Here is a 27,512-nt window from a genome sequence, read left to right on the forward strand (position 1 = left end):
ACCTTTTTTATTAATAGAAAATAGTACATTCAAGCTTAGAAGCTTTCCATACGCTACATTTGCCGATGTTTCAAGCTTTTTCATAGGAAATAGAAACGGGAAATTCGAACTTAGAAGCTTTTAAAGTATTAGACAAAAAGAAGTACGCTAGATTAAGAACTAGTAGATACCAGAATAGGGTTTTATTTTTTAAGAAACCTCAAATAATTTTTTTAGCTGCCCAGCGTGTTAGAAATCTAAAGGCTCTCTCTATTTTCTTTATCTTACTGATAAGATCTAAAGAAAACCAGTAGGTGGATAAGATCAAATCACTTTGCCATTTACTCTTTGGTAAAATATAGCAATAATTGACTGGAAATGTGACGCAGACAGATTGCACGTACAGATTACACAGATTGCAGTTCCATAACAGGTGTGGTTCATGAGAATATATAATAAAAATAATATATACAAAAAGGTATAAACTTTTAAGCCCAACTCAACTGTATCAACCTTACATAATATATATATATATATAAATGGAAACGATAGAGGAAGGAAGCATCGATCCTGAGGGAAAAAAGAGGAAATTAACAATTTTATAAAAAAAAAGGAAAAAAAAAAGGAGCAAATAAAGCAAAAGAATGGAAACATTCAAACATGGGGGGGTGTGCATGCAGTATAGTATAGAAGACTTTCACATGAGGTCCAGCTTGGAATATACAAAAGGGAAAAGAAAAAAAAGTAGTTTGGCTTCTTGTAATGGAAAATTCACCTTCTTTCTCATTGCCATTCCTGGAACTTCTCTGAAAATCACTTTTATTTTAATCTGAGTTATATATATTGAGATGACCTCTCACAGCAAAAGCAGTATAGCAGCAGGCCAGGCACTCATAGAGGTGGAGTTCCTTTATGCCCTCAGCCTGTCTTCAAAGATAGAGAATCTCTCTGAAAATGTTGAAATTCCCTCTCGTGTTCCATATTTATATATGCACACATTCAACATTTTCTTCTGATTACCCAAACTGCAAAAGGTGAATTTCCTTTATAAACTTGTGAATGTTCAGCAAGAATCCTAGAAATTTAGCTGTTTTTGCTGTGTCTTGCTTTATATATATATACACATATATAATAGCATGAATTGACAGCCATGGAACTGTAAGGACCCCACTATGGCATGCAGGATTGCATATAATAATGGTTTTCTGGCCTGACCATGGAAAAACATCCCCTCGTTTTGAATAAAAATGTTCAATAATTAAGTGCACAGCCAATCAAATCAAGAACCAATTCCAAGGGACCCAATTAATATGAGAGGCACAGATACGTAACATAAGTATATTATGCATATTATCCTAAATAAGCAAAAATTATTGCATACGCCACATTTTTCTCAGTTAATCATAGAAAGAGTGTTAATTAGTAGTCATAAGAGCACATAATTCATGTGTTAGACTCAACATGTCACCCAACTTATTACGTTTGATTTTGATCAGGTAAATCATTACAAGAAAAATTGGCTAATGTGATGAAATTAAAAGTGAAGTTTGTAAATTCTTCACATGTAGTTGGAATATGTGAAGAACTTATTTGGTCGTCACTTATAAAATGACCAAGAGAACAACAGTTTTTGGGAAAGACCAGAGTCGTCACAAACATGAGCGCAGTTCTAGGTGGGAAAGACTAACAAGTATTTGTGATGCCAACAGGGTCACATATAAAACTCTAATGCGTCACAAATATTAAATGTTGAAATCTATAGTGAAAAAAGAGAATACAAAAAGAATGAGAGGAAAATTTCCCTACCCAAAAGAAAATATATATTTCAGGAATTCTTTTGGTCATCGCATATAATGAATTATGACAAATTATGTGAGGATCGGGCCTCACTTATTCACATCTAATATTGAAGAAACCATGTTATAGAATTAATACAACTGTTATATATACAGGAATTTTTCTGGAAACGATACCACTAAACTGTGTTGATGTGACATAGAAAAGAGAGGGTGGGAGGTGGGGGACTGGCTAACAATGTTTTCTAGAGATGTCCGTATTCTATGCCTTTATACTCTTTCTTCTTCTTAATGCCCGTCTCAAAACACATAATAGAGATCTAAAGTAACTCGCTTGAAAACACTATAAATACAACCTTACAGGAATTCCACTACCAAGCAATATAAGAAGTACATCTCTAATTCCTCCTGAGTTCTTATCCATTAATCTTTGATCAGTAGCTACACTTTCTTTCTCACTCCTCCTCATTCTCTCCTGAATCCAAAAAATGGCAAGAATATCTGAGCCTCTGGTTGTTGGGAGAGTGATAGGAGATGTTCTTGATTGTTTCACCCCAACAACAAAAATGTCTGTCACTTACAACACCAGGCTAGTCTGCAATGGATATGAGCTCTATCCTTCTGCTGTCACCACCAAACCTAGAGTTGAGATTCAAGGAGGAGATATGAGAACTTTCTTTACTCTGGTATATATATCTATAGTTCTATACAAATTTCCAATATTTCTCAAAGCTCCCACTTCAGTTAATTAGTTTTTGTTTCTCTATGAGTCTTCATTATCGGATCAATTTGATTTTACTTTGCATCTCTTGTGATATAGTTTTCTTGTTATTGCAGATCATGACAGACCCAGATGTTCCTGGCCCTAGTGATCCTTATTTAAGGGAGCACCTGCACTGGTATACTTATTAACCCACTATCAAATTAACCTAGCAACAAACTAATCTATTAAAAGACAAATAAACATTCACTTAATTGATTTCATGAGCATGCTAGGCTGGAGCGGATGTACTCCGCCCTTTCTCCTCCTCACACCACCCACCGCGTGCTGGTAGTTTATATTAGATTAAAGTAGAATATCGTGTGATTTCATATAAACCCATAAAACAATGGTCCAGATACAAGCACCTAACCGTCCTTCCGTACCTGTTAAGCATAAAAAATGACTTCCTTCAAAGCTTCTAATAGTTTGTAAAACATTCATTGTATACCTCTACATGCACCTTGTTTTTGTTTGCGTTTCTCAATTATTTGTTCATAAATTATATTCAGAATTTTCAAATTTCATCTAATATATATATATATATATGAACTGATCCCTAGCTAGAATAGCAAGCTAAAAGTTGTCTAAGTATAAAGATACCTAGCTAGGAACTGACAAGTTTGCTTTAATTTTGAACTAAACCCAGGATTGTGACAGATATTCCAGGCACCACAGATGCCACATTTGGTAAGTCAAATAATGTTTTATCTTTCGAATTATTTTCCCATTTTAATTAACTTAACTGTGGTTAGATTAATTGTAAATTAATTTGACAGGAAGAGAGGTGGTGAGCTATGAGATGCCAAGGCCCAACATTGGCATCCACAGGTTTGTGTTTGTTCTCTTCAAGCAGACAAGAAGGCAGTCTGTGAACCCTCCTTCCTCAAGGGATCATTTCAGTGCTCGACGCTTCGCAGCTGAAAACGACCTGGGTCTTCCTGTCGCTGCCGTTTACTTCAATTGCCAGAGAGAAACGGCAGCTAGAAGACGCTAGCTAGCTACTCAAAACCCCAAAGCTCCTCCATAATATGTTAATTTTAAATAAAATTATTATCAAGTGTGTTTCATCATCCTCCCCTGTCGTTAGAGTAGTATTAGGCTAAAACTACTCACATGTAACCAGAATAATTTCCAGCCAAGATAGAGCTAGGTGCGTTTGGCTCTGTCATTTTGCTGCTCTCTAATCGGACTTAATGAATTAATTTGCAGAAAGTTTGAAGTCTCACCTGACTCTCTGTGAAATATCTCTCTATGGTGTTTTTAATGTATATTTTATTATAAGGGGACAGGAGGAACCAAACGTCCTACTTTTTGTCCTTTTTAAGTTAGGGTTTTGGCTTCCATTTCGACTGGAAAAGTAGAAGACCCTCTATTATTGACTTCATCTCTTCTTCCCAGCTTAGGGTTTTGGGTTGCACGTTTCAAGCACAAAAATATGTGCGATTTGACAGCAGTCAGTCACACCACATCCAGCTATGCCGACGCTTGTAATGAAGAGGCAACTAGTTTTATTTTTGCTTTTGAGAACGAAGAAGCAAGTACTACAGATGCATGGTAAAGAAAAATAGTTGATTCCGTCAAAGAAAGTAGAAACTCCTACTACTTTATTACTAATTACATTTTGACATGTGTGTAGAGATTTTTCTTTTCGTATTTTTGATAAATTATTTTTGCATATATGTTGAATTGTGATTTGCATAAAGTAGGAATGTCTCTTTCCATGGTAAATTTATAATTAGCAATATGAATTATTTAGAATATGAAAAATAATTTACTGCAAAAGTTTCACTTGGAAGCCCAATTTTCATGCACCCTAGTTTTTTTTTTTACACACAAACCGAACATTAAAAAACTAAACCCTAAAAACTTTGTCAATTAAGAACCAAAACTTTGTCATTTGATACCAAAAAATCCACACATTTTATGCTTAAGAACCCTAATACTATATGAGTTATTAAATTATTGGCCTTTTTATCCATGAATTTATGGTTTTTATTTATTTCCCCTCTTCATTTTGCATATGGGTTTAAACTTTTCCCGATAATGGAGTCTTGACTGTTTTGAGTTGTCAACAAAAAGCGATAATCAACGGGATCTTGTGCAGTGGAATGACATTAAATTGCAGACAAGGGGTCACAAATTCAAACCCCATGGCACTTAGTTGTGTGTGTGAGAAACCTTATTTCCTGTAGTTTAGACTATCACTTGTACTGAAAGAAAAATAAAAATTAAACAAAGATATACGTTATCTCATCTGAATCAATGCACAAGTTGCACATGACTAAAACAACAATATATATGTCCAAGTGCTTATCTACAGGGACGGATCTAGAATTGTAAAGTTGAGGGGTCGAAAAAGAAAATACAAGTATATAAAACACTTAAGTATTCAATAATTATATGTTTAGAGCTAAATATTTCTAATTGAATCATGCCTAATTTGTTTTAGAGGAAATTTTAACTTAAATTATAAGTTGTTTATTACAAATTCTATATATTATTAAAAATCTAAGGGGACCAGGGCCACTCCAGGACTAGAAGTGGCTCTGCCGCTGCTTATCTAATTAATTAAGGATCCATATATTCAAGTCCCCAAATGCATACACATATTAGATTTAATTACAACCGTATGAAATTACTCTACCAAATCATATGGTTAGATTTCCCTCTTGCAGTTGAGCATCGGATTAGCCATCAATGGACAATCTAACATAATGATGAGACGGAATTATACAAAAAATATATATGAATGTCTAGCGGATCTTTAATTTGCAGTGATAATTTCAGGTATTATACTTATGTTTCTCCATTGCAGCTGTCTAAGTTCTTGAGATTCAAGATGTGTATTATACTTGACGTATTGGTAGACAGTAGACATAATTGTATTTCATGAGGTACGCATGCAATATTATGATGATTAACATAATTATATATATTATTAATCAATTTGAATTACTTTTTAAGATTTCATATTGGCAGGTAGCTAGGATACTCGAAGCAAATGGTAGTGTACGAATTTTCCGAGCTCAATGATTACAAACAGGGAAAGTATTTTTAAGATATGTTTCTCACAATCTTGTCGTGTATATGGAGAAGGATAATAATTCAGGTAAAAGATCTACCGTCGTGGGCCTACCGAGCAAAATCCAAACATTTACTAGTTTCTTTCTTGGTTCTTTTTTAATCAGAAAAGAAGAATTTCATTTGATCATCAATGTTAGAATACAAATCAACATAAAACTGTATCATGTGGCCTCGTTAAATGTTGCTTTAAAAAACCGCCACATGGAGGAATTGGCTGCAGTCCGAGAAGGCCTTGCTTTGGCTACTACAATGGGATTTTGAAAATACCTATAAGATGGCTTAAAACACTAAAAAGTAAAGTCTGCATTTTGAGTAGTTAAGAGTAATACAGTAATATATAAAAACACGCCAAAGAGATTGATACGATGTATCAATCTTTTACAGTACAGAACGTAAAAACAGATAAAAACACAGAAGTTATTTTACGTGGTAAAACCCTACATCTGAGGAAAATCCACGGGACATGATAGTCTAAGACAAATCTACTATAGAATGATGATTACAAGAAGTATACAAACTTTTCCTAGACACTCTAGATAACGTACCAACTTCTTCGTAACTCAACTTCTCGCGGGATGATCTTTCGACATTCCTTATGTTGAACGCAATATTGGTCACGATTGCTTCAAGCTCGCCGGAGTTCTTCCAACTCTCCTTATGTTGAATCCGATACTGGTCACGATCGATTCAAGCTCACTGAAGAAAAACCGCCACAATGGTCTTGGTGCCCTCAACCGTATGAGTCACCGAACATGCAAATGAATGCAATATGAATACAAAGATAAATCACCAAGATAATCTTACTCTTGATGATTTATCCTTCTGGAAAATAAAGCACAACAACTTTCTTTTGTGTATATGAAAACTCAAGAAATACTCTAATCGTTGAAAGTTGTTAACCGAATGAAAACCAAGCTTTGCTTTTTATAAGGGTTTTCAAAATTGGAAACAAGATCAATTACTTCCTAATCAACATATTAATTTTCCAAAATCAGACTAATTGATTTCCAATCAAAGAAGACTTTTAATGTTCAAAACTGGAAAGCAATTAATAAAATAAATTAATCTTTCTTAAAATAAAAAGTCTTCTTAATCAAAATGTTAATTAGATTTTGAGTTTGAAATAATGCTTGAAATACCACAATCAGGATGCATGATTGAATGAAGAATCTACCTTAGTGCTCGTTGGTTGACATATAAGCTTTCAGAGCATATCTTGGAATTTTGACAGCCACCATCACAACTAATTTACCATCTATACTTAGTCTAATTTGTCTCTAGGAAATGCCAATCACAAAGTCAATACTAACATATTTTCTAGTTGGCTTCTCTATTGGGTTGGATTTGCAGGAGGCAGTGACTTGTTTGAAGGCTAATGACATGTTATGGAGCAATTTAGAGAATTTATTGACTAACATCAAACAACGTTTGGTTCTGAGTTGGGGGTAGGGGAGTTGTTTTTCCAACCTCGCCAAGTAAATAGAATGGCACACATTTTGTAGGATAGCAACGGGCCGGTTTGGACTCGGGTATGGGAGTATCATTCCCATTAAGAATTTTTGGGAAGTATCCGTCCACATCTCCATCAGGGGCTAACTCCCAAAGCTACCATGAATTCTCTTTTTTTTTTTTTAATTAAAAAATTTATCCTACATTATAACACTTAATTTCACTTTAAAAAAATATCATTCAACTCAAAATTACATTCAATTAAATTATGAAATTCAACTCAATAAATCAAAATAATCTCAATTCAACAAAACTAAATAAATATTATATTATATAGTATTGATTATATTATATTATATTATAATATATACATCGCTATATTATATTATTTATTATTAAAAACAAATATATTATTATCGGGCCCGGTTCGAGAATGGGGATAACAGTACCATCCCCGACCGATCCCCAACCAGGGATTTTTAAAATTCGTGATCCCCATACCCGTCCTGATTTTCCCACAAAATCTCCCTGTTAGGGTTGGAGATCTAACTTGACGGGAATTTATGTCATTCCTAACGCTTTGGCACAACATGGGCTCATGGAACAAAACCTTATCGTTTGGGTACACCTTCTTGCTACTGACAGGACCCGACCCAATTTCCGCTTTGGAATTTGAGCCAAGTCCTGTGCGTGTCCGACACCTGGCGAATGTCGGGCACAAAAGACCTTTTTACCCTTCTCGTTTCAACTTCTTTTTAAAATTTCCTTAGACTTCTGCCGAAAATTCGGCAGAGTCTCCCCTGTATTTTGACCAATCCCAAAATTTTTCACCTGTTAAACAAACAATAAATCCACACCAACTGCCAGAATAGGATAACCAAATATTTGCCAACTTCAGTTTTCCACTAAAACTAGATATCATAGCAATTTCTTTCAAAGATTTTTCCACAGAACTCTACCTTACTTGGTGGCGCGGAAGCTCGGGATGGCCCGGTGGTGGATGCCTGCACACATCTACGGCCTGGGGGCGAAAAACAAGTCAAAAATGTGAGTGGACAACGAGAATGTTCTCAAACTAGTTTATAAACATAATAACCCCCGTAGTCAAAATAATTATGTATGTAAATCTAAGGTTCATCGGCAATCAAATATATATAAAGCATATAAATCAACAGATATACGTATATGTATATATATATATATATAAAACGGCACGAATGTTAAGAAAACTGATATAAAATTTTCTGAAACAATAATTTCATAAAACACTGAAATTCCTTTGAAAGTACCACCTAGAAGTACCCCTGTAAGTCCGTCAATTCCCCTGGCAGGTCTCGGATGACACGCAGTCTATCCGAGCCGCAAACTGGCAGGATACAGGGGACTATGGTCAGCCTGATCTGCCGGCAGGTCCTCGATGACACCAAGTCAGCTCGAGTCGCTCTGGCAGGATGCAGGGGACCGTAGTCAGCCTGATCCGCAATCCTGGCAGGTCTCGGGGACACAGAGTCAGCCGAGCCGCAATCCTGGCATGTCTCGGGACACCAAGTCTGCCGAGCCGCAAATCCTGGCACTCACGGTCCGAGCGTCCCCGAAACTCGTGAGGCAAAGTCAAGTGCACTGACTGAACTATAATCAGAATGGATGTCCGTAGACATCGGTCCGACTCTGGGTAATCACTAAAAGTAATGGGTACACGGTGGTTTTCTTTTAAAATAAATTATTTTAAGAAAAGTCTACTAACTCACTGCATCTCAGCAAATCTGAAACGTAAATGTATCTCTTCTGGTAAAGTTCTCAATCTCTGCTTTTAATATTTCTGGAGCTTCAATAACTAAGCATCACTTAAATTAAAGTACTTAATAATACAAATCATGCTCGAAAATAATAGTTCATAAAACTTATTCACATAAACTCATTTATAAAAGCTTATTTATATAAAATCAATATATAATCATTTAAGTAAACTTGTTTATATAAATCATTCATGTAACTCATTTATATAAAATCATTCATGAAAGAAAGTCCACTCACTGGTGTTCCGAGCTAGTTGGACCTCTTGAAGGTCCCTCCTGTGGTCCTGTCGGGCTTCTGGTGCCTGGGTCAACGGAAATGGTGGCCGGAGGAGGGAGATCGGAGGCCTTGAAGTTTCGGTGATTTTTGATGAGTTCCCGTCGTTCTTTAGCAGTTTCCGGCCAGCACAGGTCGCCGGCGGGTGGGGGACCGGTCAGAAAAAGTAGGGGACTCGATGGTGGTTCCAACGCCACCGGTCCCGTGGCCAGGGTTGCTCTGAGGCGGCGCCAGCAAGCTCTGGAAGGCGGCGGCCCGTTTTCGCTCAGAGAGAGAGGCTGGCTGGGTTTTTATAGATCCAACTTCGAAATATTTACGGTTATGCCACTGAGACTCTTTTGACCATAACTTTTTCGTTACAACTCCGATTCGGGCCTACTCCGAGTCTACGGACTCCTTTCGTCGTGCTCTACGCAACGGATCAAGCGGAATTCCAAATTCTTTCTCGATCAAAAATTCAACTTTTTCCCTATTAAATAATACGAGGGCAAAATTGTCTTTTTGCTAGAAGATATTAATCCTTACTTTTTAGATATTTTGTTATTTTCTTGATATTTTATTTTGGGTTATTACAGCTACGAATAGGAGGGCATTTTAGGAGATGTAATTTTTAGTTGGTTGTGATGCAGTGATACCAATTTCTTGTTAAACCAACACTACAAGGGGAAAAACATACACAATAACTAACTAATGGTGTTGATTGAAATCGCCTAGTTGTAGCATAAGTAGATCGATGTTCAAGCTATTATTTATAGAGATGCTTGTGTAAATCTCGCCCTCTAAAACTTTGGTTGTACTTACTTTTTTCCTTAATAATATATTATCACTTTGCTGTTTTAAAAAAATAGCAAATAAGATTTAATATAAAAAAAGGGAGTAATATAAATCATGATCCTAAATCAATTTCCCTTTCTGTCTCCTTTCCAAAAAAGAAATTAATTGGACTATTTGTGTAACCTATAGAGGCCCTTGTGAGAGGGAGAAAAAGACAAACGTGCAAATAAAACGTTGAGTTTTGAAAAGCTAATGCTTAGCCTCCATAAACAGTATCAACAATGTAATATCTTCCTTCTATTGCTGGCTCAGACCCAACTTCCAAATGGGCATCATTTGCCCTAATCAAATTACATCCGGGTTTCACTTCCTTTTGGTGAAGCACGAGAGCCTCCAAGAATGGCAGACCAAGAAGCTGGCCCAAGGGCATTGGCTTTGGCATCATTACAACATTGGCTGCCGCCTCCGGTGAGCATGACAATGACTTGGAAACCATTGGAACTGCACGGGAGATATCCGTTACCGGCAGTAGGCAGTTGGCTAGCAGTGCATTTCCGGTTGCAGTGAAATAGTCGCCCCAGTAGTACTGTGGTGGAGGAATGCTGTCGACCGAATCAAGATCGATCTCGAAAAGATCGTCTTCGTCTTCCGTGTCGGCTATACCTTTACACAGTCCTGTTGCATGTTCTGCAGAAGCAGAATCTCCAAGGAGAGAAGCCATGGTGTGTTTTTTTTTTTAAGTTTCATAGATATGATTTTCTACTTATATATACGTTAATATTTTGGTGTTTGGTGGTGAGGTTGGAGTTCAGGTGGTGAAGTTGGAGTTCAGGTGGTAAGTAGAACGCCCTTCAACAAATCTGCAACGACAATAGAAGAAGGTGGAGGTTGGTCTTTTAAAGCAGCATGTCCCAAAGTCAAATCCCACGTATGGCTGATTTTCTTTTCGTACATAATTTTTCCCACTCTAAACCCACTCTACAAAAGGAGAAGAAAAATACAGAGCAGATATTTTAAATTACCAAATCAAAATTAAAATTTAACTGATCAAAGACGGAATGGGATCAGCCCAAAAATTCAAGGCAGAGATCCAGCATCACCATATACAATACAGTAAATGGAAGTTAGATTGTGTGTTTGTTTGGATGACCAGTTTGTTAACAGAACAAAGGGTATCTTATGTTAAATCTAGCAAAGCTCAAAACCAATCTTGATAAGGAACTGCTGATTCAATATCTACCAAAACCACTAAAGTTTGCGCAGTAGACGACCTAACTACCTCAACAGAACAGAAGACATTCCACAGTTTCTCTAATATATAAAAAATGGAGCAATCAGTTAGAGATTCATAAGTCAAAATCAACCTATCCTGAAACAGAAGACTCCAGCGTTGTCCAATTGGAGAAGCCAACAACACATTACTCTGCATTTAAACCTTTTAAGTTCAACAACCAAAAGCTATAACAAATAATTCTCCTAAGTTAACAATGCGACAAAACCAAATCCTTCAAGTTTGGATACAAATGCGTTATAATATGTAAAGTTCATATATACCGATGCCTTATTTACAGATATCTTCAGTAATTTCTCTCTTTTTCTGCATCTTGAAAACTTATATATGAAAACTTCAAGTTTCTAAAGCTTTGGGTTTTATAACATGGTTTCCAACCAGGCAATGCTACACTTCCCGATATTTCTTTCTCAACTAACAATGGCATTGTCCGATTGGGTTCTATAACATGGTTGGTTTTTCATTGCAATGCTGCAGTATGCACCTCAAATGCCACATGGGTTGGGAAACAAAAGTTAGGGGAAAATGTTGGGCTATTAAGCATATTCCTTTACAAAAACCAAACCATAAAGAAATGCGAGGATCCTTCATTGCATGACTCAATATCTCTAGCCAAAATCTACTGCAGTATTTAATAGAAGGCCCACTAAAACTTCCTAGATAGCACAGTTTAAAAGCATCATAAGGAAGAATTACCCTATAACCTACAGCTCTGTTAACCTAACGGCAAAGTTATTATCATTTGGGGCTTTCACTTTTGCACCTAACAAATAAGATGATCCTTAGATGACTATATTTCTGACAAATAAGCCAGGCCATTCTTTTACCATTTGATGCAGGCAGAGCTTTGTGTGTCTAGTCTGTACACCATCACACTAGGAAGTTGATTCGCCTCAATCTCATGCTTGTGTTTTGTCATTGGGGCTTAGGCAAAATGTTGAACTACTAAAACAGAAACTCAGAAAGAACCCCAGATACAAACCTTTTTAATCCTTGTTTGTTTGCAAATATAGACGAGCAAATCCTAGGCTACAAAGAGGCGAGATGACAGAGCAACCGATATTGGACGTGAGCAAAATGAATCACCTAACTCATTTACTTATAGCACAATTAATCAAAACAACAACTACAACGCAACATAATTGAGAAGATAAGTGAACCCAAATCCATTTCCAATAACCAAGTAAGTCGGGCCAAAAAACCAAATTCATTTCATCGTGATATCTCCATTTTCTACATTATCCCAACATACATTCTGAATGCTTCCAATCACAACATCACATATATCTAAATCCACAGCTACAGAGATGTTCAAGACATTCACTATCAACCAACCACCAAAAATTTGCTGAGTGTTAATCAATTGTTTCACAACCAATGCCACTAAAATATCACAAGAAGCGAAAACAGAGTGTAAATCAAGAAACAAGCATACGCTATCAACCCGCGATGCTCATCACCACCGTCAGCAAGCGCAACCATGAGCCCCGTGCACACCCTCGTGGCCCACAACACAAAGACGGCAGCCACGGCAATCCTGAAGCTCCCGCCTTGGGGGACGAAGAGCGAGGCGGCCGATAAGATCACCACGGGCAGCATACAATACCCAATCACGGACGTACACCTGTGCAGGTCGAGATTGCCGTTACGCCCAGCCAACATGTTGAAGACGATGTAGAGGAAGATGGAAGAGACGACGATCCATCCGAGGATAACGCCGAACTGGATTTTTCCCGCGAGGAGTTGGAAGAGGCAGAGAGACATGTAAAGGAGGATCGGGCCGGAGAGGTCCGAGTCCTTGTGGACCGCCGGGTTGGACCGGAACGGGTTGAGAATAGACTTGGTTTTTCTCCAGATTTGGTCAGGGTGGATGCCGAGCTCGTCAAGGAGGGGCTCCTCGTCCTCGAAGGAGGCGGAGCCGCCAGGGATGGAAGAGGAGCCGATCGGGCCTCCGAAGAGGGAGGAGGAGGAGGCGGCGGCAGCCGAGCCGATGTCGAAGGACATGAAGGGGATCGAGGAGGTGGAGGAGCGCGGGGGTTGAAACGGCGCCGTCGCGACGCGGCGTTGCTGGATGTTGTTGGATCCGACGGCGCTAGGGTTCCCGCCGGAGGGGAACACCACTGGAGGAACCGCGAACTCCTTCGTCATTTTGGGATCTGCAGATTTGGGGATTTTGGGGGTGGGATTGATTAGGGTTTTGAGAATTGGGGGATAAAGAGAGAAGGGTGGGGACGAAGGAGTGGGAGTTTTCGAGCGAGGTGAAGAGACCAGTTATTCCACAGCAAAACGGTTTGTATTTGGGAAGGGACTAAGGGTATTTTTGACCTTTTAACTGTGAAGTTCGGTTTATTGGTGGCGAGCTTCACCGCGCGGCATTGGCCAGGTGACGTGATATTACTTTCTTGGCCTTCACCTATTTTGTCTGAAACTTTCTTGCTCTTTAAGTCTTGAGTTATGGGAAAAGAGTCTCTCGAGGTAACTGAAATTACAAAAAATGTTGTAATTCTAAAATAATACACTCCTTTGTCTTCAAACCCATATTCTAAGTACCCCTATCACTAAAATTAAATTAAAATATTTACCCAAAAAATTAAAATGAAATCTAATTAAATTTTCTTGTTAAAAAAAGAAAGACTTGGAAAAATATTGCGAGTAACAAGTTAACATACGTTACATTTTCTAAAGCAAACTAATCGAGTGAGTTGTAGGTCTAAATGAAGATTTAATGGCATTTCTCATGGCCCAAAAGCTTGGATTTTGACATTGCATTCTCCATGCTTCCTAATTTTGTGGACTTTTGACATTACAATCTCTATGGTCTATGGTCAACACCACATCGGTACCTCTTAATTTTAAGAACATTTTTTTTTCGTTATGTAAAAAACCCCATCACAGATATCACTTATCAAAATAGGAAAACCTTGTAAAGATATGAAGGTCTTATTAGGGAAAAATAAGATGTGTACATAAATATTTGTCCTATGAATAAAATTGACAATGAAAGATAGGGGAAAAGAAGCTTATTGGTGACCTATAGGGCCCATAGAGGATCATCGCTTTGGGCTTTGCTTGACAAGAAAGCAGCATAAACAAAAGGAAATGGAAGAAATTCCAAGCAGTCCGAAAATCATCTCAATGATATACAACAGTGAGTGGAAGTCTCTCTCTCAACTCAAAATGGACGGCGGCGGCGTTTCGAAGGCAGTGGCGGTGGTGGCTTGCGCCGCCATGGCGTTGTTCTACGTTGCAATTCTCTATGCCCCGACTCTAATCCTTCGTCTTCCTCCTCCCCCTTCCTTCAAGAACTTCATGATCCGACGGTTCATATGCGCCGCTATTTCTTCCGTCGTCTCCGTTGTCGTCTCTGCTCTTCTCCTCCCTGTAAGCTCCACTTCTTCCCTACCTCATTTTCGCTTAAATTTCTCATCGTCAACTGATCCAGTATGGGTCTTCAAGTTCTTTGATTGTTGGGTTTGAACAATGGCTGCCCAGCTCTGTAACTAAGCTCCTCTGTAATAGAATTTAGCTTAAGGTTATGATTGGATTTCTTGCGTTTCGACAACTTTGACTGTGATATGAAATTTTTGAAATTGTTACTCTTCCTTGTTTGCTTATTTATTTTCTGTTACTGAGCACAATTATATGTAGACCATTAGTAATTTTGTTATGGGTTTTGATCAGAATAGCTTACTTTGTTCCCATTTTTTAATAATGCCAGATGAAAAGCAGAGAGGCATCATCTCTGTTAGGTGTATACGGCATCCGAATGGACCATATTGTGAGTATTATTATGCTAAGATACAATCTTGATCTTGTTGGCTATGTTTCTTTCCCTTTAATATCGTTTTAATGCTTACCTGAAAAAAGCAGCCGTTCTTCTCTCTGTGGTAATCTGGAATTTAAATTCGTGTATGATATGCAGATTTGGAACGGTCAATGCTTGCTAAAATTTGCATGCTGAATTGCAATTTTATGTATGAAACAGTGGCAAGCTGTGATCTTTCCTCTTACATTGACTGCTCTTATGTACGGTGGATCCTTGGTCCTCAAGTCTCTATTATTGATGAGTGCGTTGAGGGAACACATGAATTTTGGTGGAGGCCTTTCGTTCAACAATATCAAAAATTTATCCGAAGAGATTGTTGCCTGTTCGCGTTCAATAGCTTCGGATGTTTTGGTTTGGCGTACTTATGTTGTGGTTAGTGGCCTTGTATTATTTCGTGGTGAACTAGTTTATTTATTTATGTACACTTTATAATGAATATATTTGATGTCAACTTTTCCTGGTTTGTAAGTGAGATTATCATGCAATGGAGATAAAGAGTCTTTGGCTTCAGTTGGTTGAAACATAAAGCCTGGCATCACTTCATTGACAGTATGTTTTTAACAGGCCCCGCTTACTGAAGAGTTGGTGTTTAGAGCATGTATGTTACCTTTACTTCTCTGCGGAGGATTCCAAAAGTCCACAGTCATCTTTCTCTGCCCCATTTTCTTCAGCTTGGGTAAGTTAAACAAATGTCACTTCTTGCAGATATTAAATGTCTATCATCATCAAGGTTGGTAATTAAGCAGGATTTCTTATAATTTCCTGCAGTCTGGTGATTGTGTATTAATTGTTGATAACATTTATGTCTGATGAATTCTTAAATTTTTGGATGCTGTTCATGAGCAAAGTATCATGCTTACTGTTTGTGTCTGTTGAAATTCATGCATGCGCTTATATGGTCTAACCATAAATTCTTTATAATTGCTCTGGATTAAATTCTAATACCCGTGATGATTCACCCTCAACTGAAAAATGACAAACCAGTTTGTCTTCTGGTTACTTTTGCTGTCTCTGAAATTCCCAAGTTTTTGCAGCATAATCACTTCAAGTTTCCCTTTGTATGCTTATATAAGTACCCATTATGACATTTCCACTTAAAATAGAATAATTTTCTTTCGTATGTCACATTAAATGACTGAACCTGGAGAGAAATCATTCTTATTGTGCATGATTATTTTTTGCAGCACATTTAAACCATCTAAAGGACGTCTATAGCAAGCAAAACTACAACTTGACCAAAGCCGTCCTGGCTATAGGTATTCTCAACTTTTCTATCCTTGCATTTGGATGGACACAAAGATTTCAGCCTAGAAAATGGGTAGCACTATGCAGTTGCATTATAGAATCCCCTCTTCCTCCTCTCCTTCAGTAACTAAACCTGTGGTATTTTCAGTTCTGGAGTTTCTGGGATCACTTAGATTTTAAAATTGTATGATTTTCAATATGATACTCAATTTATGGAAGGTAATTTTGTCAGGTCTCCAGCTTGGCTATACCGTTGTCTTTGGCTCCTATGCATCTTTTCTCTTCATTCAAACTGGTAAGTGATTGTTGACACTTTGCTACATTATTGTTATTGTGTCACTCGTCCTTGACAATAGGATTTTGTGTTAACTGCATTTCAAAACAGTACATTATATGGTGTGTATGGGCAGCCTTTTCATTTCCTCTTTTTCCCATGAGATACTTTTCTATGTCGTTGATATGTGTCATTTATTTCATGCAGGACATTTTCTTGCTCCTTTAGTTGCTCACGCATTTTGCAATTTTATGGGACTGCCTGTGCTAGTTGCACGGGGAAAAGGTATGCAAGTAAAGTTTCCTAACCTAATGCCTACCTACAAACCAAAAAATGCATACCTGAGAAACCAAAGAATGCAGATGTAAACAGTATTATTTGTGATTTTGTGTCTCACATATGTTTGATCATACTTCAGAACCTTGCAAAAAGTGCTGTTAGTTATTAACTAGTGTAGATCCATACTACTAGTTTTTTTCTTCGTTTCACCATCATGAAACTATTTCATGAAACTTGGGTGTCTGCACATAAATAGTGAAGAGATAATTTTAGATTCTTTTATCTTTTATTTTCCAACATGGAAAGTCAATCGTGTAAATGAAGACGGGAAGGAACCTTAAGGATTGTAAGGAACCAAAATAAAATGATCCATTCAAATGAAAAGAAGAAATAGGAAAGTTATAACTCTTATCTTTGGGCATAGGTTCAATGCTGCTCGCAGTAGAACAGGACATAATGTTAGGTGCCCCATGGAAATCGCACTCGAGGTGGGCATGCATGCAGCTCTAGAGTCTGTCCTGTTCACACAGGAGAAGACTTAAGCCAAAAAATTTCCTTTCCATAAATCCACCCTGGACCTCCTCAGGATGAAAGTTTAGATGTATCACTAAAAGGCCCTCTAATCCTTTGTTGTCACCACATGGCTTTGTGTTTTTTTAACTCTGTTGTGTTAGTTCAATTCTTGATCAAAGCTCATCTTTGCCTTCATTATTGTTCCAGGGATAGTAAGTGTGGCATCTGTAGCTGGAATTGTGGGTTTCCTGTGGCTTCTTTCCCCAATGACTCACCCAGAGTTGTATAACGATAGAACAGATAATTGCGTATGTTGGCAAGGATATTGTTCTGGGAACTAAGCCTGTGAAATCTTCAGAGTAAATAGGTTTGTTTAACCTAAAATCTTTTGTAGCATGATTCTGTATAACATGGATGTTGTTTCTTCAGCTATTAAAAAAGAAAAAGAAAAAATATCTCATCAGCTCCGGGAGAGATAAATACATAACAAACACTAATTGTTTAGCTTATCGTTTTCTAGACTTGAAAAGAATTTCTCAACTAGTTCTATCTTTCTAGAATTCCAAATGATTCACTTTCTGAAGGTGGTATTGCAACTTTAGGCCTTTTCTTTTTTGAATTACTCTTCCTTGATTATTTTATGTTTGGACCACATTCTTTACCACAAAAAATAGTGAGATAGTGAGTTAATCTACATTGAAATTTTACTCTTTTTTTGTATTATTTATTTTAATTTTTCTGGTTTATACTGGTGTTTAGTGCTTAATGCTTACAAGAATCAACTTCCAAATGGTTTATTAGGGAAATTATTAGTTGCACTTTCATTTTTTCCTCTTACCCTAGAAATATCTTAAATTTTCTATGAAGCTTGCAATAAGATCAGGGAGGCTAGAATGAGGGGTTATAAAGAGGAGGTTCTTAATAGCCGTCCGATTTATTGCATAATTATTATTGAACTATTAGATTGAACCTCTTCACTGTAACCCCTCAACATGGTCCCTCCTTATAGAATTCTTGCATTATAGAAGCTCCCACAATAGATTGCCCGACCCTTCATATAGATCTCAAGTGGTCTCTCTGTCCATCAAAGCTGGGCCCTGGATTGACTCGGGTTTGACCGTACATAGTTGATCAATCAACAAGTGGGGTTGAACTGGTCCATCATCAACTAAATGCATAGCCCACAATCTATTAATCCACGGGCTACACACCAATGGCTCTTTTGGAAGTTAACGTGTTCATAGGCCCACTTTCTTTTTTATTTTTTTAAATAATTATAAATAAATAAAATTGTCGGCATTCTTTACCTATGTCATTGTTGCTGAAATTTGCCAACATTTGTAAGGGGAAAAAAAAAAAAAATCCTAAATCCATTACTGAAAATATTCTTTATCCTTTTCAGAAGAAACTGGTAAACACAAATTAAAACTAAAAACCACTTACTCGTAATCACAAAACAAAGAAAAATGCTAGGGAAAATCACTCACACGCACCTTGCGTAACAGTTCTCAGAGGGAGGGAAGCACAAGCATATGCCCTTCATTGCTAGAACATCAACAACATAAAGCTTCCCTGAACTTGTTTGAGAAACCTTGTAACCAGATTCTTAATGATGCCTTAAATGAGCCAAGAAATGCGATATGGCATGATTGTTGGGTTAGGCAGGTCAAAACATCATTGGAGGTTAGATGGATGGATGGATTATGGAATGTTCCATTAACAATGTTGAACCAATCAAATCTATTAAGCACTTTAGAGGTCTAATCGTTTGGGCCAACATCAAAGGGACCTTTATTTTTATACACCTTCTTCCAAATTCAAACGTCTTAGATATTGTTATGATGACCAAAATCTTAAGGATACGATGTCAAACAAGGTCAATGCTGATGACCAAAACCAACCCTATTTCATGGTTTTGGGTTTTTTTATTTTTCAAAAAATTTGTGGGTCTGAATTTTTATGTATTGGCTATCATAACCATGGTGCTCTTTTCAACCGTGAAATTGATTTTGCTGAGTTGGTGATGTGGTAAGGTGTCATAGCCATAGGTAGGGTTTGTTAGACGCATTCAAGTTTTGATTAGACATTCTCTCTTTATGTTCTTCTTCTTCTGATAGATTTTGTTTTGCGTGGTGGTCAACTTAAAAGGATATACAGATGCCAAGAGACGACGAGACTTATGTCATTTCCATGACTTTGATATTTGATATTGTGGGTTACCACTTTTATTTATTTATTTATTTATTTATTTATTCATTTATTTTATTGTTTTTCAAACTTCATGAACCCATATTGACTTTCTATATCCTGAATCTTTTGAGGACGTTGCCTCTGATTGGATCCTCCCTTCACCTCTCTTCTCTTCTCAGATAGCCACAGAATCTGCATGAAAAGTTTTCAAATTAAAATATATATAATCCTTGCTGAAGAAAAAGAAAAACAATCTGTTCTATTCTATCTAACTAAGCAGTTACTGGTAGGGTTTTGGCCGCTGCACCGTTACTGCTGCTTCATGTTGCTTACTCTGTTTTTTTGCTGTATAAATTATAACCCCCATGTCAGAACCAGTTTGCCAATTAAGAAACTTGGCTCTGTACGCATGCATGATTACTTTCCCATGTGATTTACTGTTTGACCATCTATTTCTTCCATTTTCATGTGATTTTTTTTTATAAAGGATATTAAAGTGCGAATTAAAGGAGATGATATCAGGTTTTTGGACAGCAAATAGCAGTACAAAAATGAGAACTGCACATTTGAAACTTCTTACTTTTTAATTTGGTTAACACTGCACTTTGATTTTGTGATGAAGTAGGGAAAGTGATCTATTTATTTTTTCATTGAATTGGATTATGAAGCCCATGAGATAGATTGCATTATCTGATGTCTTGTATATCAAATTGGTGTAGAGCACTAGTTCCAATTTGGATACTCAGTTGAAAAAGTTGTGTGTGTGTGTGTGTGAGAGAGAGGGAGAGAGAGAGCTACAATAAATATTATATTTCTTCCTAGCAGATAGCTTGATACATCCTTGTAGACCAGAAATTTTTATATCCTAAACCCCTCAAAAAAGAGAAAATAGCATAAGATAAGGAAATAGAAGAAGCAGAGGTATCCTTGGTACAAAGATACACTAACCACTTTTCCTCTATGTATCTAAAACTGGAACAACTACCACTTTTGACTAAAAAATATTACACAAAAAAAGCTAAGTCCTAGTGGGGTCATGATATTTCTATCCAGCTAGCTATATGTTTTAGTTGCTGGAACTAGAAGGATTTTGGGTGGAGCTGGAGCTGAGATTGAGGTCAGGAATATTGTTGTTTGCTGCTGCATTGCCTTTTGAGTTTGTCTTGGACAGCTTCTGCTTCAGCTCAGAAAGCAGAGCTTGATTCTCCTGGTTGAGAACTTGTGCTTTCTTCCTCAGCCTCTCATTCTCTTTCATTATGTAGCAGTTCTGCAAGTACAGCTTTGAGTTCAGCCTTTCCATTGCTGTGAAATTTTTTTGGGTTTTCTGTGATGATGCTTCTGAAACCAAAACAACAAAAAGTATCAACACAAGAGTATCTCAGATAAATTTTTTTATTTATTGTCATAAACATTTGTATATATTTAACACATGGAGACACAAACATTATACTATATTTTAAATCAATATTAATATAAATATATATAAAAAAACAGAAAATAGAACAAAACATACAGAAATAAGAAGAAGAAAAGTACTTGTTTTTGAGTGCCTAGAGTTTTAACAAAATGAATGAAACAATAAACCTATTTGAATCCAAGAACAGTTACCCCAAAAACAGATTACAATGTGCTTTCTTCACTGCTTTTACTGGAAGTACTTATGACAGTTTTACAAAAGAAGGTGATGACAACAGAGGAAAGCAGAGCAGGTGGTGGCCAAGAGCAACTTATTAACAAGTTTTGGACCACCATGGTAGATTTATATATATATTGTTTGCTAGGGAAAAAAAGAGAGATGGAATCATAAGAAGTCTAAAACTGCACTCAATGAAAAAATGGTCTCTTTCGGCTTCCCGTACTTGAAAGAAAAGGATAAAAATCCTAAAATCAGATTCAAACTGCAGAGACTTCAACTTCTCTGTTTCATTAAAAGAGCATTCACAAATACAACTCTTGCCCTTTTGCACAATCAAGAAGATGGTATGATCAAAAGTTTTAAATTTTATTTAAAGAATAAGAAAATGAAAATAGAAACATAAGTTCCACAGAGTGCCATGGAGTGCAGAGAGAGACAAACAAACCGTTTTTTAAAAAAAATTTAAAAAAAAAAAAAACAAATGTTGGAGAATCCAAGGTGTGAAACATTCTAAAGGCAGACATTCTCTCCTTAAAATGAGGTGTGGAACAGACAAAGAAGAAGAAACCAATAAAACCCAAATGTGAACTCACTCGTCTAGCAATTCTGATAAAAACCCAAGAAGGGCCTCTAGAACATGAAAAATAATCAAGAGAATGAAGAAGAAGAAGAGACAGAGAGACAGAGAGAAATATATATATATATATATAGATAAAATGAATAAAGAAGTCACCTTTAGGAGGTGGTTGGTTAGAGAGAGAGAGAGAGAGAGAGAGAGCGCGCTTTGGGCCGAGGAAGCAATCTGGTTTGTAACAAGAAGTATCAGTGGAAAAAGGAAGAAGTTGGTAGTGAGGGACAAAGGGAACAAAAGAAGGCCTTAATTTATAGAGGCAAACTACAAGAGAGAAAAATAGCTTGTGAGAGAGAGAGCGAAATAGAGAGAGAAAAGCTCATGAGGGAGGAGGGGACATGCCCCTCTCTCTCTGACACAACAATCATGCATGTGTAAGCATGGAAGGCGGCCGGTTAGGAGGCCTAAAAGATTTTAAGTGTTTTGGGTTTTCTCTTCTATGAATGATGATGAATATGGCGTCATGTGAATGATGATGGTTTTTTGGGTTTTGCAGCATTGAGAGAGAGAGAGAGAGAGAGAGAGAGAGAGAGAGGGGGGCATTTTGGTCACATAAAAATGGCATTATGGATATGAAGAAGGGACAATTATGGGACTTATGGCTAGGGCTTGTAAAATGATGGTGGGCTAGGCCGTCCCAAGATTCGCAATGATGGTTTGGATTGGGTTCTAAACCATCATCACCACCCCCTCCTCTCCCTCCACATCCCTCTCCTTCCATCATCAATTACTCTTTTGTTTTATTTATGCTCCTATTATTTTTGTCCCTCCATTTTCTTTTCTTTTTTCCCATTTCATTTCATTATCTATTTTCGTTTGTGTTCGGAACTGTTGGCAATAATAATAATAAATTTAAGCCATTATGGTTTTTTTCCCCTTCCCTCCATTTTTGTCATTTTTTGGTCAAGAAATCTTACCTGCTATGTTGTATCTTTTGGGTCATATCAAAGATTGTATCATCCACATAGGGACAAATTTGGTATAAATCAATTTATTCATTTATGCTATCTTTTTAATAATGTTATTTTCCTAGAGCTAGAGGAGTGTTTTTGTGAAAAACCCATTAACCCAAATATGAATCCAAGCTTTAAAAAAAAAAAAAAGGTAGTTCCAACAAAAAGAAAAAGGGGGTAGGGGATTAACTTATAGCAAAAGTCTCGTAGGCCTTTGGTCCTATAAGCCATTTCCAACCCTTAATAAAAAATAAAATGACCATTTTGCCCCTGTTAGATAACTTGCACGTTTTGCACCATCAATGTTGTTTTGTTTTACGTTATTAGAATCATAATTATTAGGCCAAGGGTAGTAAAGGAGGGGTTTTTTTTTTTTTTATTTTTTTTTATTTTTTGGTTGCCAAAATTAGGGAGTTGAGCTTGAAATAATGGTGAGGGAGGAGGGGGGGTAGGGGCCAAGCCAAGCCTCATGGGTTATGAGTGGTTTAACGTGAAACATCATGGTTGACAGGTGGTGTTTTGGAAGGGTCTATGGGTGTAAGGGTAGAATTGTCCATCTGGCTTTGTTGTCCCTCGTGGAGCTCGTTCATTTCACTCCTCATTTGGGGCTCTGCTTTACATCAATCTAATTATGGGTTTCAATCCATGGGCTGGCAATGCGGGAAATGACCATTTTGACCTCAACGGTTTTCTTTTTCAATTTTATCAAACCCTATTGCGACAACGTTCCTCATGAAGTTAAATGTTTCGTCTTTATAATTTCATATTTCGATTCCAATATGATTACAACTAATGTCAAATTGATCCAAATGAGATTTTAGTCATACATGAAATAGTTCTATATTGGGTCAAGTTTGGGCCCAATGGGCCTCACCAAATTGGTATCAAACTTCGAGTTAATAGAGCCAACGACACTTTTACTTCTACTTACGACACGGACACTCACCAAAAACTTAAATGTTCTAGTCAAGCCTTATCATGTCAATTTCATAACATGTTGACACAATAATAATACGATTATTAACAAGTCGTATTGATGTTCATTCGTGAAACACGGTAATGTCATGTTATATTTGTGAAATATTAAGTTCCATCTTGTTGGCAAGATGAGTTTCTTGTAATTAGCCTCGCCTTTACTTTTTCTGTTCTTGGACACTTTCCACAAATTTGTTATTGATTCTTTTGCTCTTTTCTTGCGGGGTTGTAATTGAACCACCAACTGAGCTTTGATGAAAGTTAGATGAAGAAGGTGGCGGTTTTGGGCGTGAATTTCTCTGAACTCCTATGGTTGAACATGGGTGGGTGGTTTCTCATCATTTACCATTTTTTTTTGTTTTCTTGTTTTTACGATAATAACCTTTATGGAATCATCCGATTGCTTAAATGTGTTAGCTTTCTTTTTCTGTTTGAGAGGTATGTTTTGCTAAACGTTTTTAACGCATGTCTTTGGTACCTTTTTTTGGACATTCGTTAGGTAATATGTCGGACATAACTTCTTTTTTTGGGACATTTGTTAAAAATCTAGAAGATACCATTTAGAATCTTGTGACATTATCTTAACATTCTCGTACTAGGCAATTTAACATACTATGTTATTAAATTTCTAGTTAAAACCTCTGATTCTGAATACAGCATTCTAGTTAACAAAATGACATGCCACGGTGTCTATAATTAATCCCTATTGATATTTGGGGTAAATTCGATTGATACTCCATGATGTATGATGCTATAAGTACGAAAGTTTCTTTTACTAATTTCTTCCCCTTGAGATCTTAAGCCACATTTAAATACAAAAAATAAAATAAAACCCTCAAAACGTAGGGTAATTTTTCCGCGTGTTACTATATTATGATATAAGTTTTCGTACTACGTGCGATGTGCGATGTGCCAGGTCAAATCCATCCGTCATTCAAACTATGATCCGGTCAACTAAAACACAGGGGCAAAAGGGTGCTCTGCAGAGGCCTGCAAAGAGTGGACTCAATTTGACTAAGTGTGTAATGAATCCCAGCCTTATAAATCTTAGGTCTGAAACAACCAATGATGGCCATCCCCAACAATAATGGCTCTCTTTCCCTTTGTAATAATCCTTCCCTTCAATTCAAACCCATCTTAAATAACCATCTTACTTTTTGCAGCAAATTGGAGCCACCCTTTTAATACCAATTCAAAAAAAGAAATAAAAAATCAACCAGAGAGGAAATTGAAGAACGGGGTTTCATGATTCAATTGGGTTAGGGTTTTGTTTGCTTTCATAAATGCCTTATGGCAGTGCTCAAGAGATTTTGCATGGTCACAGATAACAGGCATTCATGAACCCCCATCATCATGCACATTGCCTATAACTACCATTATGCACAGTGCCCTAATTTTACCCAAACAAAACTTATGATTGCCTCACCCCTGGTGAAATTTAGACAGCTGACCCCTGCAATTTGATTGGATGGCATTGATTTCTTTATTTTCGGCAAAGCAAAATGCTAAACTATTCTAATGTACGGAAAAAAAGGATTGAATATAAATAAAAGAGCTGCCTTGACCAATCAACCTAACCCATATTTGCGGATATGACATTGATTTGAGATACGTGAAGGGTTAGAGATTTTCATAATTTGCCCAAATTAATCCCTTTAATCATGGGTTGGTTTGTGTTCTTATCTGATATACGGGTAATGGGAGTTGGGATTTAATTTGAAAGAGCTCATGGGGTTTCAGGGGAGGGCGCATATGACCTCATCAACATGGCAAAGCCTTTAAGACCAACTTTCTTCTTTATTTTCTGAGGTCGTTTTTAATGATTTCACATAATTCCAATTCCTGCATGGCTAATGATGAAATTCTACATTATTATGGTTAGTAAGTGCATTGAACCCTACACGTGAGCTGAGGAAGGGGTTTGATAATTTTAACTTTTAGGGTGGTAATTTGTTTTTTCTTTTATTTTGGGACCACACGTGTAAGAGAAGATCGTCGACAACCCTGTTTTTTTTTTCTTTTTTGTCTTCTGGGTTCTGCCCTGAATCTATATAGATCACTAATTGAATCCCCTAATGAGTTCACACGGTTATAGGCTTATAGCCCCATAGGTGGGGACTAGAGTATTTGCAATCTGGATCCTGTTCCACCCACTCTCAGTTCTAATTGGATGCTTGTTACTTTGATGGATAACTTGTTGAAAATCATTGTTTTATTTCTAGTTGAAACATGAATTAGAGATTGTGAATTTGATGTTAATTATATATCTTGTAGGGGTGAAACTCGTAATCAGTAATGACAACAGAAGTGAGATTGTGTTTTTCACTATAAGAAAAATGCAGACGAAACTCGTAATAAGAAATAACGGGAGTAAAAGATTGTGTTTTTTTTTTTTAAAATGTAAGAAGAATGCACGAGAAATAAAAGAAACTCATTTTGAAGTGCAAATAACATCTCATATAATTTCAAAAAGTCTCAGCCTCACCCTTATACCTCATAATCTTATATGAAAGAAGTTCCCTTCAAAATAGAACATGAATAGATTAAAGAAAACTCTTTAAAATTTTTAGAATAGACCATGTCATGTGAATGTTGAAGTCCCACATAACATAGTCTACTTTTAGCGTTTAGGCCCCAAAAACAATAGGACCACCCTGGTTAAACCCTCGTTTATCAGTGGATACCTACCTAGTGTAAGTTCCATTTTGGTGGAACCCACTTAGATAGGTGGATCTCACGTAGTTTCTATTTTTATGACCAAAATAGTTATGTTTAAGGAGTAATATCTAACCCAAAAAGCAATGAAAAGCAAAAAAAGAGTAACAGTAGTACCATTCAGTACTTCAGCAAAAATTTTGTCACCAAAAAGAAGATTAAATGGAAAAGGGTACGTTCAAACTCCGAGAATCACCGAGACTCTGAATTGCGCGGGAAAACGATTTGAACTCGAAGTCAAGCGATTTGGAGTGGATGAAATGATAGTGCAAGTGAGCGTAGCAAATCACATAGATAAGGCCCTATATGCCAGCGTGTAGAGATAAGACGAGAAAAGTTCGAAGATAATGGATGTTTGAGCGGTTGAAAGAGTCAGTTTGAAAAACATAAGTATTGATAGGAATATAGGGGGTTCGAATCCCTCTCCATGTGTGAAGTCATAAATTATCTGTTGCATTATCTATAGATAAGAACGAATCGGAGCTACAAAAATTCTGTCAGATAGCAGAACAAAAATATAACATAAGTTGTCATGATATGAAATAGTTTGTCCAAATTATAAAGGTCGCTCTTTTGTTTTTGCTTTTATCTTTTTTCCTTTTTGTAAAAAGTGATGCTGAAGTTGATTTGGCAAAGCCACCAACTTTAGTTGGAAAGACGTATCATTAACTGAACAAAATCATCTCCATCCGTGGACTAAATTAAACTGCCAAAACCCAAAGAGGGTCCATAATCTATCTCACAAAATGATGGTTTATCCAACAAATACTAACACAAATTATTATTAACTCTGGTGCACGAAACTAAAACTTCACATCAGACCTACAGTTTTCCTAAGCAAGAAAATTATAGCCACATTTGACTTTTCTTTAATTCTTTTTGCTTTTAAAAAACATCGTCATGAATCCAAAAGAATGGTGCTCAAATTGTAGGAGGCATGTTAATATGGCAGACTATTATTGCAAAGTGAAAAAACTCATACCCAATTGCATTGATAGGACAGAAAATGACTACTCTTATCAACAATTTCAACTCGGTTTTTCATTACTATGCGAATCTGATCATTTTT

General features: G+C 36.8%; 5 protein-coding genes across 9 annotated transcripts; 2 read left to right on the forward strand and 3 right to left on the reverse strand.

Moving 5' to 3' along the window:
* The first annotated feature begins 2,151 nt into the window (after positions 1 to 2,151).
* LOC117634807 (CEN-like protein 2) lies at positions 2,152 to 3,774 on the forward strand. Of its 2 annotated transcripts, none has more exons than XM_034369047.1 (4): positions 2,152 to 2,461; positions 2,613 to 2,674; positions 3,185 to 3,225; positions 3,315 to 3,774. In XM_034369047.1, the coding sequence occupies exons 1-4, from the start codon at positions 2,264 to 2,266 to the stop codon at positions 3,530 to 3,532; spliced, it is 519 nt and encodes a 172-aa protein (XP_034224938.1). In that variant the 5' UTR covers positions 2,152 to 2,263; the 3' UTR covers positions 3,533 to 3,774. The 2 variants fall into 2 exon arrangements, with proteins under 2 accessions (XP_034224938.1, XP_034224939.1); XM_034369048.1 differs by having other exon boundaries at positions 2,261 to 2,461; positions 3,185 to 3,229; positions 3,319 to 3,532.
* A 6,289-nt stretch (positions 3,775 to 10,063) lies between these two features.
* On the reverse strand, positions 10,064 to 10,654 carry LOC117634808. Its single transcript, XM_034369049.1, has one exon. It carries the CDS (start codon positions 10,634 to 10,636, stop codon positions 10,172 to 10,174), a length of 465 nt encoding a protein of 154 aa, XP_034224940.1. The 5' UTR covers positions 10,637 to 10,654; the 3' UTR covers positions 10,064 to 10,171.
* Positions 10,655 to 12,390: 1,736 nt separating this feature from the next.
* LOC117634809 (protein YIPF5 homolog) lies at positions 12,391 to 13,498 on the reverse strand. The gene has a single exon (XM_034369050.1). The coding sequence runs from the start codon at positions 13,352 to 13,354 to the stop codon at positions 12,590 to 12,592; it is 765 nt and encodes a 254-aa protein (XP_034224941.1). The 5' UTR covers positions 13,355 to 13,498; the 3' UTR covers positions 12,391 to 12,589.
* Positions 13,499 to 14,216: 718 nt separating this feature from the next.
* LOC117634520 (CAAX prenyl protease 2) lies at positions 14,217 to 17,962 on the forward strand. 2 transcript variants are annotated; one of them, XM_034368663.1, is made up of 8 exons: positions 14,223 to 14,587; positions 14,925 to 14,984; positions 15,192 to 15,404; positions 15,597 to 15,708; positions 16,217 to 16,288; positions 16,510 to 16,572; positions 16,759 to 16,836; positions 17,551 to 17,962. In XM_034368663.1, exons 1-8 carry the CDS (start codon positions 14,306 to 14,308, stop codon positions 17,682 to 17,684), a joined length of 1,014 nt encoding a protein of 337 aa, XP_034224554.1. In that variant the 5' UTR covers positions 14,223 to 14,305; the 3' UTR covers positions 17,685 to 17,962. The 2 variants fall into 2 exon arrangements, with proteins under 2 accessions (XP_034224555.1, XP_034224554.1); XM_034368664.1 differs by lacking the exon at positions 16,217 to 16,288 and having other exon boundaries at positions 14,217 to 14,587.
* A 2,362-nt stretch (positions 17,963 to 20,324) lies between these two features.
* On the reverse strand, positions 20,325 to 22,182 carry LOC117635124 (protein LITTLE ZIPPER 4). 3 transcript variants are annotated; one of them, XM_034369462.1, is made up of 2 exons: positions 21,903 to 22,182; positions 20,325 to 20,871 (listed from the first exon to the last, which is right to left on the reverse strand). In XM_034369462.1, the coding sequence occupies exon 2, from the start codon at positions 20,831 to 20,833 to the stop codon at positions 20,600 to 20,602; it is 234 nt and encodes a 77-aa protein (XP_034225353.1). In that variant the 5' UTR covers positions 20,834 to 20,871; positions 21,903 to 22,182; the 3' UTR covers positions 20,325 to 20,599. The 3 variants fall into 3 exon arrangements, with proteins under 3 accessions (XP_034225353.1, XP_034225355.1, XP_034225354.1); XM_034369464.1 differs by lacking the exon at positions 21,903 to 22,182 and adding an exon at positions 21,763 to 21,827; XM_034369463.1 differs by lacking the exon at positions 21,903 to 22,182 and adding an exon at positions 21,142 to 21,548.
* Between the last annotated feature and the right edge of the window lie 5,330 nt (positions 22,183 to 27,512).

Source organism: Prunus dulcis, chromosome 7, assembly GCF_902201215.1.
Source record: "Prunus dulcis chromosome 7, ALMONDv2, whole genome shotgun sequence".
NCBI classification, from domain to species: Eukaryota; Viridiplantae; Streptophyta; class Magnoliopsida; order Rosales; family Rosaceae; genus Prunus; species Prunus dulcis.